This window comes from Hyaena hyaena, unplaced genomic scaffold, assembly GCF_003009895.1.
Source record: "Hyaena hyaena isolate Hyena2069 unplaced genomic scaffold, ASM300989v1 scaffold_525, whole genome shotgun sequence".
Taxonomy (NCBI): Eukaryota; Metazoa; Chordata; class Mammalia; order Carnivora; family Hyaenidae; genus Hyaena; species Hyaena hyaena.
The window spans coordinates 661,707-680,537 of NW_024081157.1; the positions used below are offsets into that span (position 1 = coordinate 661,707).

At 44.1% G+C, this 18,831-nt stretch overlaps 1 protein-coding gene across 4 annotated transcripts in view; it reads right to left on the reverse strand.

The window, feature by feature from the left end:
* Positions 1-18,831, reverse strand: part of FAM20B (FAM20B glycosaminoglycan xylosylkinase) — a 41,948-nt gene that overhangs the window by 4,290 nt on the left and 18,827 nt on the right. For 2 of the 4 annotated variants that reach the window (XM_039255374.1, XM_039255373.1), the window contains 5 exons: positions 18,530-18,616; positions 14,418-14,527; positions 2,863-3,034; positions 2,469-2,660; positions 589-666 (listed from right to left, as the gene is read on the reverse strand). In XM_039255374.1, coding sequence (XP_039111305.1) covers positions 589-666; positions 2,469-2,660; positions 2,863-3,034; positions 14,418-14,527; positions 18,530-18,616 — 639 coding nt within the window. The remainder of the gene's footprint in view (positions 1-588; positions 667-2,468; positions 2,661-2,862; positions 3,035-14,417; positions 14,528-18,529; positions 18,617-18,831) is intronic. The other 2 variants (XM_039255375.1, XM_039255376.1) reach the window with 2 other exon arrangements.

Here is an 18,831-nt window from a genome sequence, read left to right on the forward strand (position 1 = left end):
CACGCTGTCTCTCTCTCTCTCTCCTAGAAATAAATAAAAATATTTAAAAAAATAAATAAATAAATAAATACACTTAAAAAACTAAAATCAAGTAATACCGGCAATAATGATCTGAAAAGGAGCTCCTGAGAGCCTGGTTCTTTCATTTTGATTTACCTTTTAATTTCTTTGTTTCCTATTACAGACTTTAAAAAAATAAGTTATGCCTACAAAAAAGTTACTTCTGGTTTACACAACTTCAAATTGAGATACGCGAACTTCAGGGTGGTCTGTGGTGAGGACGGAGAGGACTTCAAACCCCAAGGTAAACAGTAAGGTAGCCAGGGGCACAGACTCTTCTAGATTTTTGGTGGGCAGAGGACTATATTCTGATAGTAAAACAAATATATACATTACTGAATAGACTGAAATTTCTATACATACAACATTTGCAATGACTTTTGAGTTCCAGGCGTTCTGGGTTGGAAAAGCATAAAAAGCACTTGCTCGGGTATTAGGAAGCCTTACGGCCAATGACGCTCGCGTACCGTTACCCGAGCCTGGAAGGGCAGGCAACACTGGCAGATGTATGTGACGTGTGTAACTTACATGCAACACTGATAGAGGGGGGCGAGGATGCTTCTCTCATCCAGCGACGGGTTCCCAAAGCTGAGAATTAAATTAAAACTTAGTGCATTAGTTACTGGCACCAGTTCCCTGCTTAGCAGCAGAACAAGAGCAAATTCTCTAAGAAAACCCAAACGTGATCCTAGATAATTTCATGCTCCCACAGCTCAAATCACTTAAATTAAAAATAAACAGGGCGTGACCAATTAGACACGGGTTGCCTAACAGCCTGTCCTGTGGCATGGCACAAAACGACAAACGCCCTCACTTACAAGGCACCCCTCTGCTGCCACTAGGGTGAGGTGCTGACACACTGCCACAAATGCAGGGTGGAGCCTATGGACCAAAGGGAGGGCCTGAGGACCCCGAAACCTGACAAGGCTTTATGGGTGGGGAGAGAAATTAAGTCTATTCACATGATTCCCACTTGCTCTACTTGAGAATCACCGATCAGCACAAGCTGGATCCTCCTAGTGCTACAAGGCGGCAGCTGGCCAGACTCAGACAGGAGCAAGTGCTCCAGACGCTGAGAGCACAGGGCTTCCGGGCAGATGGACACACGGTCTTCGCAGTAACGCAGAATTCGATGAGAACTGGTTCTGGGAAACCCTACTCTTGTCCCGGAAGCTCACCCTAACAGCATGGAAGGTCTGGCAGCGCCTAGCACAGCGCAGGCCCTCAGATGACAGACGGCAGGGACAGAGCCGCCTGGGGGCTCTATCGGTTAAGCGGCTGACTCTTGATTCTGGCTCAGGTCCATGATCTCGAGGTTCCTGAGACTGAGCCCCACGTCCGGCTCCGCGTGGACAATGCAGAGCCTGCTTGGGATGCTCTCTCTCTCTGGCCCTCTGCTGGGAGCCACACCGCCTCGCTGGATGACAGTCACAGCGAGGAAATGGCAGTGTTTGCACAGCTCCTGCCATGAGAATCGAAACTGGTATCTCCTTCTGCCACTACTGGCTCGTGTTGGAAATAAGCCTGCGGGTATTGACCAGGCCTCACAATATTCCAAATCAGACCGATATTCCCCACACAGATTCCTCATAAGGCAAAGCATACTCCTGCCTCTTCTACTGAGATTTTAGATGAAAGCTCTGTGGATGACTGTCGAAAGGCTCTTCCTAAGGGCCTTGCAGATCCAAGACTTAGATAATAAAGGGGGTTAAGAACACAAGAGTTACAACTGAGCCTGGCCCGGAGACAAAGAGCCAATTTGAGAGTTAAGGAACTTAAGTTAATACTTATACCTTTTCTAACTGGTGATGTATGGGAATCCCTTCCCTAAGGCCTACTTTCCACAAACACCCTCCCTTACACTGGCAGCTGGGATGAGGATCGATAAGAGTAGCTAAAACATAAACCCCAAAACAAAGGCTGACACATTTAGGGCCTCCATGGTGTTTACACATTCAGCATCAGGTCAAAAAGGTTTCCACAAACAACTTATTAACCTGCTCAAAAACATTCATCCTCTTGAGAGCCAGACAGAATGCCTCCTAGCCTATCTGTACACAACTTAACCTATGTCCTAATGTTAGCGTTATTAACTTAGAACAAATAATGTATGTCATCCTGTTTTTCACTAAGAACATCCTGTTGTTTCCTTAGTCATAAGATTTACTCAACCTCACTATGATTGGGGTAATTCTGCAAGACTACTTCCGAAAAACCTGTTTCTGTACCCGTTTCAAAGCATCTTATCACGAAGAGTTTTCCATTGTGAAAATTCCTTTTCCAGATCTCATGTTATCGCTTGACACGTTATCACGTTCCGGGCGTTTTCCGGTGCCTCCCGCCCCCGGAGAACACACCCCTGGATGCGCTGAATCCCCGCACGGACGAGGACCGCCGTGTGGCCATACCTTTTGGCATTATCGAGGAGGAGGAGCATGCTAGCGCCCTCGTCGTCTTGGAAACTCTCATAGTGGTGGCGGTCAGCATTGCCGATCAGGTAATCAAAGACCGCGGTGTCAATGATGTCCAGGAGGCGCGGGCCGGAGTCGTAAGGGGACGTTTTCTTCACGGCGTCGCAGTAGCTCTCATCATACTCCCATCTGGAGGCGAGGGGCACCGCCAGGGGTACTGACCGCGTGCCCGCACTCTACCCGGCCCCATTTAAAACATCCCCGCCTGGCGGGCTGCCCCCAACCCTCACCTCCCAGCCCTGTTTGGTCTGGGACGGAAGTCCTGGCCCCTGGAGGGCGTGGCCGGCCGGGCAAAGGACAGGACGAAGTGGCGGCCCACACGAGCACGCACCTGGCCAGCTTGCCTTCCCGGTAAGTCCTGCCCCACGGGTGTCGGTGTTTCTGCAGAGGCCACACATCCGGAAGCCACAGTGTGACAGACCCCTCCATTGTGTCTCCGTCAGCACAGGCCGGCTCTGTCTCTCGGCAGTAGTAACACTTCCCGTAGAAACAAGTATTATTTCCTAAAGGAGAGAAAGGGGCCAAGTACACTTACAAAAGGAAGATTCCAAACTCTCCCCAATGATGTCAAAGGGAGCAGCGAGGTGAACAAATACTGTGAAAACAATGATCTGTGTATTTTCTGTACAGGAGATGGTGAAGAAACAATGTCAGAAGGCACAAGAAGGTGTATGTGAAGCAGCCCCTTGTCCTCTGTGTCCCTGCTGGCCAGTCCCTCTCTCGGGGGTCAAGTGCGGTCACAGGTATCTTTCCGAACTCACTGTAGGAAAAGTCACGCCCTCTTCTCTTCTGTCAGGGCAGACACTGCGGCCGGGGGCCCGGGGAGGCCCGCTCAGGGTCAGGCTGTGGGCTGGGCATCTGGGTACGTGCGGGTGGGAGTGGCGTGCAGCACAAACAAATACACTGAGGGTGGTGGGCACCAGGTTTCTCAGACAGAGAAGGGAGAGGAACACACAGAAAGGGCAGAAACCAGAATAAATCTTGTGGTGCTGACTTAGAACTGGAGCTACTGGCTTGAGAGTTTTCATACAGAGGTATAGAAAAAGACACAGATGTTTGTGTGTGTATGCGTGCATATTTACACGCATGTGTGTGTGTGTGTGTGTGTGTACACACAGCTTTCCAACCTTTGTCCCTCAAGAGAAAGCCTGCAATGGATGACAAGAAAGCAGTAAGGAGCACACCCAGCACTCACACATTAGTTTCTAAATCCCATTTTACTACTATCTTAAAAGGACCAGGGGCTCCTTGGAGATACAGGTGGCTCTAGTGCGGGGGCAGGGAAAGTCCAGAATGAGTCCGGGTGGTGCTGCTGCGCCAGGTGTTAGGGAAGCGCTCGGAGAATGATGGAGACACACTCAAACCCACTGGTCAAAATCTGGCACAGTTTGAGCATCAAAAAAATAACAACGAATCAAAGCTCTGAGTAAATTAGGAGTCTGAGAGTTCGCCGCAATACCAATAAATAACTGACTCAATGTTGGTCACAGGGGGAGAGTTCTGCCCTTTAACAGACTGGAGACTGTTAAGTCTAGAAAGAATGATAAAATCAGCAAATAACTATTTGACGACTATCACAGTAGTGACTGACTCAGGCAAGGGTTATCAATGAGTGCCAAACAAAGTGGTGAGTAAAAGTTCGGAGAGGATAGAGTAGTTACATAGTTCTGCAGTATCTCACAATAAAGTACTCAGTAACTACTAATCGGTGTAAAATACTTACTAACTTTACACTGGAGGAAGCTTACAGATAACTACCATCGAGTGATAAAAGTTAACGTCACCGGGATGTCTGCGCGGCTCAGTCGGTTAAGTGTCCGACTTCAGCTTAGGTCATGGCCTCACGGGTCTTGAGTTCAAGCCTTACATCTGGCTCTCTGGTGTCAGCGCAGAGCCTGCTTGGGATAGTCTATCCCCCTCTCTCTGCCCCTGCCCCACTCGCACGTGTTTTCTCTTTCTCTCTCTCTCAAAAATAAACATTAAAACAGTTAACCTCATCAGTAATGGGGCACAGCAACAAGTCGCCATCATGTGCCTCCTGATCTGACGTACTGGGAAGAGCCCAATAGCACCTCTCTGGTATTCCCACCAAAACTCTTAAATCATGAGGAAATATCAAAGTCAAATTAAGAGATACTCTATAGGAGTGCCTAGGTGGCTCAGTCAGTTAAATGTCTGACTCTTGATCTTGGCTCAGGTCATGATCTCACACTTTAACAAGTATGAGCCCCGCATCGGGCTCTGTGCTGACAGCTCAGAGCCTGGAGCCTGTTTCAGATTCTGTGTCTCCCTCTCTCTGCCCCTCCCCAGCTCGCACACTGTCTCTCTCTCTCAAAAATAAACAAACATTTGAAATCCCCTTTTAAAAAAAGTTTAAAGGGGGGCCTGGGTGGCTCAGTCAGTTAAGCATCTGACTTCGGCTCAGGTCATGACCTCACAGTTCTTGGATTCGAGCCCCGTGTCAGGCTCTGTGCTGACAGCTCAGAGCCTGGAGCCTGCTGCAGATTCTGTGTCTCCCTCTCTCTCTGCCCCTTCCCTGCTGGTTCTCTCTCTCTTTCTCTTTCTCCCCCTCTCTTTCAAAAATAAACATTAAAAAATTATTTTAAAAAAAGTTTAAAAAACAAAACCTAAAGGTAAGGAATATTTTCTCAGCCCTCCGTCCCTATTAAATACAGCCATCAAATGAGCGAATTTCCTACACATAACCCCTCACACACTCCTTCCGTGACTGCTCATGTTCTCATGCATGTGTGTCCCTAAAGAGACAGGCAGCAACCAGACCTTCTGGGATTCCCAGACTCTAGCACGGCAGAAATAAATCCACTCCACGTCCACCCACAGAGCTGATTATATCACTCTTCTACCTTAAAAATGTTTCTAGGTAAAGAATATTTGAATTGAACAGTATACCAGATATATAATGTTTCTAATTATAAAAATATAAACATAAATTTAACTTGACCCCATCAGAAATAGGAGCAGATCAGGGCACCAGGGTGGCTCAGCTGGTTAACTGACTCTTGATTTTGGCTCAGGCCATGATCTCATGGCTCATAAGATCAAGCCCCATGTCGCGATCAGCACTAACAGCCTGGAGCCTGCATGGGGTTCTCTCCCTTCCTCTCCCGGCCCCTCCCCCACTTGCTCACTTGCATGCTCTTCTCTCTTTCCCCCAAAATAATAAACTTAAAAGAAATACCGACAGATCTTTTAGAGGGTAATTGGATAAGACGATTTTTACGGTAATAAGGAAGAAGAACTACTAGTAGAATCTTAAAATAAATCTCAAAGAGAGGGACTAACACTCTCCAAACATACCATGATTAAAACACAGATCAACTCATGAACAGACAGGAGCAGAACAGACAGTCCAGAAACTGAAGCACATACAAACAACAATTTACTTCGGTGGGAAAAAGGACCTCTGTAGTAAGCTCAGATAACTACTGGGACAAGTGACAGCCATCTGGAATAATGACACAAACAGCTGGGGCCACACTTCGTCCACTCACCAGGGTAAATTCTAACTATGTCAAAAACTTAAATGTGAAAAATAAAACTATAAAAGTGTTTAAAATAAAAAAGGCAGAATTCTTCCATAATCTTTGAGCGAGCAAGGCTAACTATGACTCAAAGTCAGAAAATCTGTAAGGGAAGATGGATCAATTACATTAAAAACAAAAATTTCTATAATGCAAAATGATACCATAAGCAAAGTCAAAAGTAAGAACTGGGAAAAATATTTGTATCTCGTGTCACAAAGGGCTGTGTTCCCTACGTACGAGCTCCGATAAATTGGTAAGACGGTGGCAGAGCTGAAAAAGTGCAAGGGATACACACACGCAGGTAAAAGAAAATACAAATGGTTCTTAAACAAATGAAAAGATGACACATGTGAAATACACAAAAGCCAAAGCTGGGTAACATGCTGTTGGTGGCGCTAACGGAAAAGACGCATGCTCACACATAGCTACAGGGAATGTATGCCGGGGAAACATCTCTGTAAAAGTACATGTGCCCTTGGCCCCAGCGCTTTCACTTCTGGATATATTTGATCATGTATGAAGCTATACATATGTACACAGTAAATCTGGACAACACTGGTTCTAAGAAAAATATTGGAACTTGTATGTCCAATAAAGGTCTGGTTAAATGAATTATGATAGATGCATACAACAGAGCACGTTGCAGCTGGTAAAACAGCAAAAGAATGAAGAAGCTCTTTATGTGATAATAGATTTCCAAGATATATGCGGTAAAAGAAGACGCAGAAGTATGTGCAGTGTGATATACGTATTATAAAGCGGTAGACTTAAATAAAAATACACATCTGTATTTGATACAAAAAAGGACATAAAGAAATTACTAACAGAGATAACCACTGGGAGGAAGGGAAGGAATGGAGAGATGAAGGGAAAACTTTTCATTGTAATCTTTCTAATACTTTTTAAAACTTCTGAGTTGCATGAATGTCTTACTGATTCAAAAAAAAATTTAAAAACAAAGCCAAACACTGTAGTCTCCATGACAAAACCCAAACTCCTGAGTTCGCTAAGACTCTCCATAACTGAATGGGGTATGGCATACTGGCTGAGTCGGAAGCAGGGTCAGGTTTCTGGGGTTAAAATACAGACCACAAACAGTCATTAGACATGAGACTTCGGGCATGTAATCTCACCTCTCTACGGTTCCTCTGTAAAATGCAGAGAGCAGCCCTTTCCCCCTGGGTTGTAAAGAGTAAATAGGATAACTCACTGTAATGCTAACCACAGAGCCTGACACAGTGTCAGAGACCAATCAATGCCACCTATTTATTATTAATAATTTGCCTCCAATCTACCTTCCCAGACTTTGATATCCCTGTTCACTGCCATGAACCTAGGCTCTGAATGTTTTACTACTTCCTGGATGCGTCAAACTTTAACAACTGGATTTCTGGTCTCCATGCCCTCCTTGAATAAACCTGTAATAATTAAATCTATACTTCTTGCCCACACTTCTCTTCTAGGCTGTACACTTTAGCACTTAAATGACTGGTCAACATCTATCCCTGAATGTTCCAGTCAAGGTCAGATTTTGTACCAAATTCCACTGTGTAGAATTGCAATTCTCGAACACCAGCTGGGTAGCCAGCCTACAATCCAACTCAATTCTGACACTATTTACCCAGAGACAGCACCAGACTCCACAGATTAAAGTCTCAGTCCCAAAAGACTGTGCTCTAATTCACATCCCGGTTGTAAGTCTGGGTCGTCACCTGTGCTTCTGATGCACTGGCTTAAAAATCAGAGGTTTCCATGAGCCCCTCCTGGGGCTGGAATGATTTGCTAGGGCAGCAGAACACACCCTGGGGAAAAGGACAGTCTTCAATAAACGCTGTTGGGAGAACTGGACAACCACATGCAGAAGAATGAAACTGGACCACTTTCTTACAGCACACACAAAAGTAACTCAAAATGGATGAAGGACCTGAATGTAAGACAGGAAACCATAAAACTCCTAGAACATATAGGCAGTAAGCTCCTTGACATCGGTCTGGGTGATGATTTTTTGGATCTGACACCAAAAGCAAAAAGCAATAGCAAAAAAGAATAGGACTACATCAAAGTAAAAGCTGCACAGCAAAAGAAACCACCAAAAAATGAAAAGGGGCTAATATCCAACATATATAAAGAACTCCTTACAGCTCGAAAGCAAAAAGCAACCTGATTAAAAAGTGAGATCTGAATCACCAGCTTTCCAAAGACATACAAGTGGCCAACAGGTACATGAAAGGTATTTCACCAGTCAACAAAACTTAAAAGGCCAAGAGAATGGGAGAAGACATTTGCCAATGGCATCTCTGATAAAGGGTTAATACCTTTATTATCGATAAAGAACTTATCAAACTCAATACTCAAAAAACAATCCAGTAAAGAAATGGGCAGATGACACGAATAGACATTTTTCCAAAGAGGGCATCCAGATGGCTAAGAGACAAATGAAAAGATGCACAATATCACTTATCATCAGAGAAACACAAATCAAAACCATGATAAGATACCATCTCACACCTGTCAGAATGTCTAAAATTAACAACTCAGGAAACAACAGATGTTGGCGAGGATGCAGAGAAAGGGGAACCCTTCTGCACTGCTGGTGGGAATGCAACCTGGTGCAGCCACTCTAGAAAACAGTATGGAGGTTCCTCAAAAAGTTAAAAATAGAACTACCCTATGACACAGCAACCGCACTGCTAGGTATTTACCCAGAGGAGACAAAAATACAGATTTGAAGGGGTACATGCACCCCACTGTTGATAGCAGCATTATCAACAACAGCCAAACTGCCCAAGTGCCCATCAGCTGATGAATGGGTAAAGAAGACGTGTATAAAACAGTGGATTATCAACCATCAAAGAGAATGAAATCTTGTCATTTGCAACAACATGGGTGGAGCTAGGACAAAATAAGTCAGTCAGAGAAAAACTGTATCATTTCACTCACATGTGGAATTTAAGAAACAAAACACAAGAACACATGGGAGGGGGGAAAAGAGAGAAACAAACAAAATAAGAGACTCTTAAAGACAGAGAACAAACAGGGTTGATGGAGGGAGGAGTGAGGGGGATGGGCTAGATGGGCGATGGGTACTAAGGAAGGTACTTATTGGGATGAGCACTGGGTGTTGTATGTACGTGATGAATCAGTCAATTATACTACTGAAACCAATATTGCACTCTATGTTAACAAACTAAAATTCAAATAAAAATCTGAAAAAGGGCGCCTGGGTTGGTTAAGCATCCGACTCTTGATTTCAGCTCAAGTTTCAGTTGTGAGACTGAGCCTCCGGTTATGAGACTGAGCCTGGCACTGGGCTCCATGCTGGGTGTGGAGCCTGCTTAATATTCTCTCTCCCTCACCCTCTGCCCTTCCCCTGCTCATGTTCTCTCCCTCTCTCAATAAATTTTTTTGAAAAGAAAGGTGTTTTACATCACTCATCATCAGAGAAATGCAAACCAAAAGCACAATGAGCTATCATCTCACACCTGTGAGCACAGATGTCATCAAAGGACAAATAACAAGTGCTGTGAGGACATGGAGAAAAGGGACCCTCGTGTACTGCTGTTGGGAATGTGAACTGATGTAGCCACAATGGTAAACACTGTGGAGGCTTCTCCAAAAATTAAAAAATGGAACTACCATATGAGCTCACAAGTCTACTTCCGAGTACTTGGGAAAAAAAGCCACCAACTTGAGGGGTTGGTGCCTCCAGGTTTACCGCGGTGTAATTTACAATAGCCAAGATATGGAAACAACCCAAGTGTCCACTGATGCATGAATAGTGCCACCCCCCCCACACACACAATGGAGTATTATTTACCCATAAAAAAAAAAAAAGAATGAAATCCTGCCATTTGCATCAACATGGACGGACTTTCAGGGAATTATGCTAAATGAAATAAGCCAGACAGAGAAAGACAAATACCGTATGATCTTGTTTACATGTAAAATCTAAAACAAAACCAAAAAAACAATTCAAAACCAAGTTTACAGTTACAGAGAATATAATGGTAGTTGCCAGAGGTGGGGGGCGGGGGGCAGGGTATGGTGGGTCAAAAAGTGAACTTCCAGTTATAAAATAAGTTGGTCTTGGAGATGGAAAGTGCAGCACGGCACTATAGTAATAATGCTGTAATGAAACTTGCTAAGTGAATGGATATTAAAAGTTCTTCTCACAAGAAAAAATTCTGTAACTATGTACAGCAATGGATGTTAACTAGACATTGTGGTGATCAGCTCACAATATATAAAATTTGAAGTCATCGTGATATATACCTGAAACAAACATAAATGTTGTGTGCCAATTATACCTCAATACAAAACATTGCTGGGGAGGCTCACAGGACTCGGGAAACCAGTTTACTCACTAGATTACTGGTTTAATGCAAAGGATACAAATCAAAAACCCGATGGAGATAAAGAGGGCAAGGTCCCCAACAAAGGGGCTTCTGTCCTCAGGGGGCCCGGCCAGGGGCACAAGGAATCATTCTGGTTCGCCAGTCTGGAAGCCCCCAAACCCCAGACTACCGGGACGTCTATGGAGGGCCTTCTCAGGTAGGGATGTTCGACTCGCCTCGCCTCTCCTCTCTGGAGAATGGGAGGCAGAGGGTGGGGTGGTGGTGAAAATTCTACCCTGCCGATTATGGCTTGTCTTTCTGGTGACCAGCTCCCGTCCGGGAGGCCTCCAGAGGCCCCCGTGGAGTCACCTCCAGAGAACAAGAGATACGCCTTGTGCTCTCACTGCTCAGGAATTCACCCGGGCTTTAGGAGCTCCGTGTCAGGCACTGGGGGGAGAGCCAAATACACCTAGTTCTGATTATTTCACACAAGGCAACAAAACATCCAAGATTTGATTCGTTATCTTCCTCCCCTCCACCTCCCCAGGTCTGCTCCTGTCCCTACATTCCTAAGGCAGCTAACAGCTTTGTTATACACTGAGTCATCCAACCCCGGAACTTGAGAGTCATTCTTAATTTTTTTCTCTCTCTCAATTGTCCCACTCAGCCCAAATGTTCACCAAATCCGTTCCATTTTAATTCTCGAGTGTCTCTTAACTCTTCCTCTCTGCCATCCTTGCTCTAGTACCGCAGCCTCTCCAGCCTCTCCAAGCTCTCGTCTCTCATCTCATCCCCTTCCCGGCCTCCCCGCCCCCTCGCCCCTCCACGATGCCACCACAGCTGGCTTTCCAGTATTCCTCTCTCCGCCTCCCATGCTGCCTCCCACTGCCTACGCAAAGTCTCCACTCCTCAGCGGGATGCCAAGGCCCTTCAGTGACACCCCTCTGATCACCTGCCTTCCCCGCGCCGGGACCGGGACCACACCCCCCTTCGCTTCAGCCAGAGTACGGTCCCCTGAGCTTGCCACAGGCGTCTCTCACTCTCATCCCCTTGTCCATGCACCATCCCCCACCTGCAACAGGCCTAACTCAGGGAGCCTGTGCATCGGAGGGGAGCACAATTATTCTTTTCATTAGCTTCTATCTGACACTCAGCATTTCCTTCAATTATGACAGTAGGGAGCAAACCAGAGGTACTTGCATCACCTGTGACTTTTTCACCAGGAGAAATCTGACTTATCCGCTAATCTGCTAGTATCGCATTAGCATTGTTGCAGACATTGCAAAGAATCATTTATACACGGTCTGAGATTATGATCTTGTTATTTCGTGTGTTAAATAATAACAAAGCACATGCTAGTATATCACAAACTTGCTTTTTCTAATTTTTGATAACAAAACTATATTTCAACATTATTGGTTTCGTTTAGAAGTCTATATGTTCTAATTTACATATTGAAAAACGTTATTTTGAGAAAAGATTCTCAAAATTCTCAAGATTCTCTTGGTGCGCTCCTCTAGCGCACCAAGAGCCTACAGTACAAAAAAGGTTAGAGTCTAAACTCCCAGGATGTGCCTTCCCCCTCTACCTGCCTAGAGGACTGCTATTCTCCCTTTTAGACTTGGATGAAATACCACCTTCACTAATGAACTGTCACCTTGACCCTCACATCTGCCCTCCTTCCCTTCCGCATGCTCACGGGCCCTCTGTATGTGTCTGGCTTCCCTGTTAGATGAAGCTCCTTGAAGACAGGAAGGTGTCATTCATTTTTGTATATTCAGCACCTAGTTCCTACCACACAGAAGTAAAACAGAACTTTGTTTAAAGAATATAATTTTTTAAATATTTGTTTATTTTTGAGAGAGAGAGAGAGAGAAAGAGGGTGAGTGCAGGGGAGGGGCAGAGAGACAGGGAGACACAGTCTGAAGCAGGCTCCAGGCTCTGAGCTGTCAGCACAAAGCCTGATATGGGGCTCAAACTTATAAGCTGTGAGATCATGACCTGAGCCGAAGTCGTAAGCTTAACCAACTGAGCCACCCACGCGCCACTGAAAGAATATAAAGCAGATGAAATATTTTAGAGTCTGAAATCCAGGTCTGAGTCCTGGCTAACAAGTAGTAGCTATGTGACTTTGGGGAAGTCCTCTAACTCCTTCAAGCCTCTTCCTCAGGTACAAAATATAGGTAAGTCTCCCTTACTTACTGCATTCTTTTGTCAACGGGATCAAAATAAGGTAACTGTGTGAAAGTGCTTTGTCAAGCTGCAAGGGTCACACAGAATTTAGCTGTTACTGTATATCAAGTTATCTAATAACATCTCTTTTAAAATTGTGCTAAGGGTAGCTCATTATTTAAAATCTAGCCCCCCCAGGGGTGCCTGGGTGGCTCAGTTGGTTAAGCGTCCAACTCTTGGTTTTGGCTCGGGTCATGGCCTCATGGTTCATGAGGTTGTGCCCCACATCTGGCTCCCCTAAACCCCCATGTGGTGGCATTTGGAGGCAGGACTTCTGGGAGGAGTTTCGTGACGGGGTTCGCGCCCCTATAAGGAGAGACAGGAGAGGATTCCTCTCTTGCTCTCTCTGGTGTATGAGGACATGGCAAGGTGGTGGCTGACTGTACACCAGGAAGAGGGCCCTCACTGGAACCCAACTGCGCGGGCACCCTCATCTCAGACTTCCAGCCCCCAAAACTGGGAGAAATAAGTCTCCACTGTCCATGAGCCACGCGGTCCATGACTACTTCCGGCAGCGCCCACTGAGACACTGCCCTGTGCTGAGGGTGCATCCTGAAGCTCATTCCCCACGTGTGCCAACCCTACATACTGTCAGGTCTCGATGCCCGCGCTCCGTTCTTCCTTCCTGCTACTCTGCCTAATGCCCTTTGCTCCTCGCTGCCTGGGCAGCTCCTACTCATGCTTCAGGACTCAGCCTCAGTGACAATAACCTCCTCTACAAACCTTCTGGCCTCTCTCTCCCTCACCCCTGGCACCATGTCTGACAGTTAACCTATGAGTCTCCAGGGAGCAGAGACTCTGGCCTATTCTTCTTGACTTCCTCTCATCCAGCAGAATTCGTGTTTGCCTGAGCATAAAATTGGACAGGCAAAAGTGATCAGAAAATACACGAAACAAATCAGTGGTACTGTGTGTTTTTGGTTCTTTCTAAGAACAGCGTAGCCTTAGCCTTCTACATTTAAATTCTGAATGATGAATCTGTCCCAAGCCCTTTAAATATTCAATTTCACTTGACTGGAAATATAAATCCATTCATTCTAGCCAAGCAAGCTGAAATTCATCTTGCGGTGTCTGTTTCGATAGTTGTATCATAATGCAGAGCGCCGTGTCACTGAAAATGTCACCACGATGAGGCTGAAACCAGAGCCCAGAGCACCTCTGAATCCCTCCCGTTCTCACTGTGCCCACAAGAACAGGAATGAGACTTTAGCTCAGATTCCTTACCTTGGAGGGAGAGCCCAGAGCCCAGCGCCGGGCCTGTGCACAGTGAGTTACGGGCTAGCCCTTGCAGAGTAGAAGGCAGGGGTGATCTTTCAGGCCCAAACACAACTCTACAAGGGCATTTCTGACCCTCTTACAGACTTGCCTTAAGGGTTGCTCAGTTCTAGGGAGACAGTTCCCAAGAAAGGACAGGAACAGGAAGAACACCACCAAGTTACTAATACACACACAGTAACAGATTTAGGCTAAAATTTAAGTTTGAGATTTACTTTAAGACCAAGCAGATCGAAATAAGGTTGTTACCTACTTACACTATCAGTAAATTATCTTTTCCTACTCCACAGACACAACAAAGCACACATCAGGGAAAACTTTCGTTTTCTGGCCACCTACCGTCAGATCCATTTCCCCCAATAACCTGAGAACAAGTTGCCTGATTTGTGTACTCCCTTGAGTTCTTCAGTTCCTGAAAGTCACAAACCAGCTTGCTCAATGACATCCCACTTAACTTATTAACTACTCCTCTATTTAAATGTCCTCTATAATCTTCTTACCTACGGTTAGGAAGGTGCTCAACAGCTGCTCCGTGGCAACGGGCTTGATCTCTGTCCGTAGATTAACAAATCTGCCAACCACCAAGGGGGCTCGGCGGAAACCCAGAATCCTGGTTTGGGAGGTTGAAGAACAGAAGAGAAAAATCTTTGGGGGTATATTTTGTAACGTAGTCTTTAAAAGATATTGTTGGTTCATAGGTAAATATATATATTTTGAAGTTTTTATTTTTAAGTAATCTCTAGCCTCAACGCGGGGATTGAACTCATGACCCCAAGATTGAGGGTTGCATGCTCCACTGACTGAGCCAGTCCAGTGCCCCGTAGGTAAATATATTTTAAAGGTACATATATTTAGGAGTTTAATATCAAGATGTAGGTAATTTATGTTAATAGATACTTCAGCAAAAAGGACAAGACAAATCTGGCAAAATGTGAATTGCTAAATCGGGGAAACAGATACACTGGTTCATTATACTGTTCTAATTTGTTACAAATTTTTCCTAACAAAAATTTTAAATACACTTTAACAAAGCATTAAAAAATGGACTTAAATCCATACATGGGTACAAAGCTTTGGGTAAACCAGCACTCTGGCAGGCAACTATCAGATTGGTCTGAAAGGATTAACCCACAGGACTACTTAAATACAGATACATGCGACGATACTTCTCTCTAATGGTTGAAAGTATAACCTTATGGTTGAACACCATCATTTTTTAAAAACTAAAATTTACTGGCAAAAAAATACACACTCAGTGAAGGGGCAGGATTTGGAACGCGCAGTCATGTTATAATGAAGAAAATAAAGACCATCCATAATTCCACAGCCTAGAAACAACTACTGACATTATGGCATATGCGCATTTTTCCCTTTACGTGTACGTATAAAACATACATGCTCTTGTGTATATACGTACAATGAGTTTCTGCTATACCCAATGTGTATCCTGCTTTCCACTCATCAGTAGATCATGAGCCTTTTCTCATGTCATTATGAAACCTTTAAAAATAGCTGCGAGAATAAATAATTCACTGTTTACGGTTGCCAACTGACTCTGTCTTAAACTTAATCTTAGAAAAGCCACAAATGCAAGTGAATCAACAGAAATGGCAAAATAACATAAACATGGAGAGAACCTCCCAAGGCCAGAGAAGGTGGTTAAATACTAACGTAATGGAGAAATAGCATCCCAGAGCAGAGAAGTGTCAGGAGCCATGGACGGGAAGTACTTTTCCTCCTTAATGACCCCCACAGGGCCGAAGAACAGCAGCCAGTGAGCGCCGAGGGGCCCATCAGAGCGGCAGTTAACACAACGGGTGGAGGTACAACTAGAGAACAGCTTCAGACTTTGAGGTAGGGAAGGACTTTTAAATACAAGATCCCCAAAGCCAAGTCATGAACTGAACCATTACTATATGTAATTCACATCAAAGGCAGTGATTTCTGCACAAAGACCACTTCACTTGAAGTTAACAAATAGGTGGCTGTGCTATGAAAAGATAAGGAGACGTTCAATTTTGCTAATTTTGTTTCCTAGGGAAACAAAAATAAGTAACAATGACGGACCACTTTACTTGATTGGATTAACACAAAGTAGTGCGTTGGATGCTATGAAGGACAGGTATAGATATGGGAAAATGACCTTCAGGCACTGCTCGTGTCCATCAGAAGGGAAACAGGAAGGGGTTCGGGAATGAAGAAAATGGAAACAAATGAGGTCTTGGAAAGACGAATTCTAGCATGTCATTTAGTGAGAAGCAGGATCTACCTAACTCTCTACCGCTAGGTCTTAAAAGAGGCAGTGAAAATTCATAGTGCTGTGAACAAACATTTATTTAACCTTTTCCATATCCCTGGATGTTTAGACTGCTACTAGTTTTTCACTACTGAAAATGCTACAGCTAAGATAGTGGGTATATATATATCTTTGAATTTCATGCTTTCTCCATGGTACTTCCTAGAAATACCTTCCTAGAAATATCTTAGATAACTGTGTAAAAAGGTAGTTACATTACTCATCCAAAGCATAGGAACATTAAGGTTCCTGGTACATGCCAGAGTTCTTAAAAAGAAAGACTGAACCAATTAACAATGCCACAGGCTGCATATGAATCTCAGTGCACTCCTGCCAATAAAGTACTATCGTTTTTAAAAAATCCTGCCATTTTCAGCAGAAGAAAGTAGTATCCCATGGTTTCAACTAGATTTTTTCTTTTTTGGGTTTTTAAGAAAATTTTTTGTTAAGTGTTTATTTTTGAGAGAGAGACAGAGCATGAGCAGGGGAGGGACAGAGAGAGAGGGAGACACAGAATCTGAAGCAGGCGCCAGGCTCTGAGCTGTTAGCACAGAGCCTGACGTGGGCTTGAACTGACAAACTGTGAGATCATGACCTGAGCCAAAGTCGGATGCTTAACTGACTGAGCCACCCAGGCATCCCAGGTATTTTTTATTTATTTATTTATTTTGAGAGAGACAGAGATAGTACAAGGTGGGGAGGGACAGAGAAAGTGGGGGGGTGTGGGGGAGAGAGAGACAGAGAGACAGAGAGAGAGACAGAGAGAGAGAGAGAGAGAGAGAGAGAGAGAGAGAATATCCCAAGCAGGCTCTGTGCTGCCAGGATAGAGCTCAATGCGGGGCTCAAACCCATGAAGCCACAAGATCATGACCTGAGCTGAAATTGAGTAGGACACTTAACTGACTGAGCCACTCAGGCGCCCCTCAACTGGATTTGTTGTTGTTACTGGTGAGGATGAACCCCCTGCCATATTTAGTAGCAAATCATTTCTATTCCGTCAACTGTGTCCTTAGACCATTTTCTGTTAGAGTTTTAGCACATATTTGGATTTGTATAAATATTTATAATATTTAAGAATATACAATTAATAAAATATATAAATAAATTTTTAATTAAAAATTTTAATAAAAATATATTTTAAAAATAATATATAAATATATAAAATATTTATAATATGAATGCTTGGATTACATTAGGTTCAAGTATTTTCTCCTAGTTTGATTTTAAATTTTGTTTGATATGAGTTAACTTTAACTTTAGCTGAGGCCACCGAATAGTTTTCCTTTGGGATTTTTCTTTTCTTTTTTTGGGGGGGGGAGGGAGATTTTTCAATTATTGCTTTTGTGCCTAGAAAATCCTCATAATCCAGAAAAAGACAAAAGTCCATCTTTGATTTCTTCTCATTTCCTTTACACATTCATTTTAAAAATACTGTGAACATTTCTTTTAAAGTCTGTCAATATGCCCTGAAGCAGGGCGCCTGGGTGGCTCAGTCAGTTAAGCGTCTGGCTCTCAGTTTTAGCTCAGGTCATGATCTCATGGTTAGTGGGTTCAAGCCCTGTGTTGGGCTCTGTGCTGACAGCTCAGAGCCTGGAGACTGCTTCGGATTCTGTGTCTCTTTCTCTCTCTGCCCCTCCCCCTGCTCTCTCTCTCTCTCTCAAAAATACACATTAAAAAAAAAAAACGCCCTGATGAAAGAGCTGATCAGAAGAGCAAATGAGATACAGGCAGTTCAGTTATAATACTAACTAGCCACCTGCTGAAAAAATATTAATTTTCCTTAGTTATCTTATACATTTAGAATTTACATCTATTTTTCTTTTGGAATTACTCTGGTTATTGAAGCCATGCATATTTTGTATGAAAGACAATAAAATTCACTATATATGTTATGCTATGTGCTTCCAGCACATTAAGTGAGTGTTACCTACTTAAAACAAAAATAAAACAAAACAAAACAAAACAGTACTGTCAGGTCTAATTAACGCCCAATTCAACATAGGGACTGGAGTTTCAATTCTGGTTTTCATCCTGCCATCCTATTTACCAAGAACACTTTGGCTCATGACCACAGAGGGTATACCAAAATGAAATGATCTTAGCAAGCATAGAGTGAAGATATTTACTCCGGTATTCCTAGAACCACCCAGATTATGAGGGACTCACAAATTTAACGCACTCTGTTCATCGGCTATCTAAACCAGGTACCAAGTCAAAGCTATTAGCGTGGCTTCCTTTAGAAGGAGGCCACAAGCTCTCTCCAAGATATCTTTAAAAGGCAACAAAACAAACATAGCCCTCCATGATGGCACGTACCTGTCCAAATGAAAGGCTGCTACCTCTGCATTGTGTCTATCATAGCCAGCATATGGCTCCCCTTCTACCACATAGTCTCGGTTATACCTGCAGAGTGAATGGGAAGCACAGATGGAGACGTGAATTACTCGGCAGCAGAGGAGACAACATAACAGATACTTCAGCAGGCCTGATTCTGCTCTGCAGACGCCTTCTCAGTCAAAGCTGAGAATGGCTGTGGATTAGGACAAATTTCTGGTAGGTGGGGTGAAGATAAAGTGGAGAAGGAAACCAGAATTCTCTCTCTGCCTCAGCAATCATTC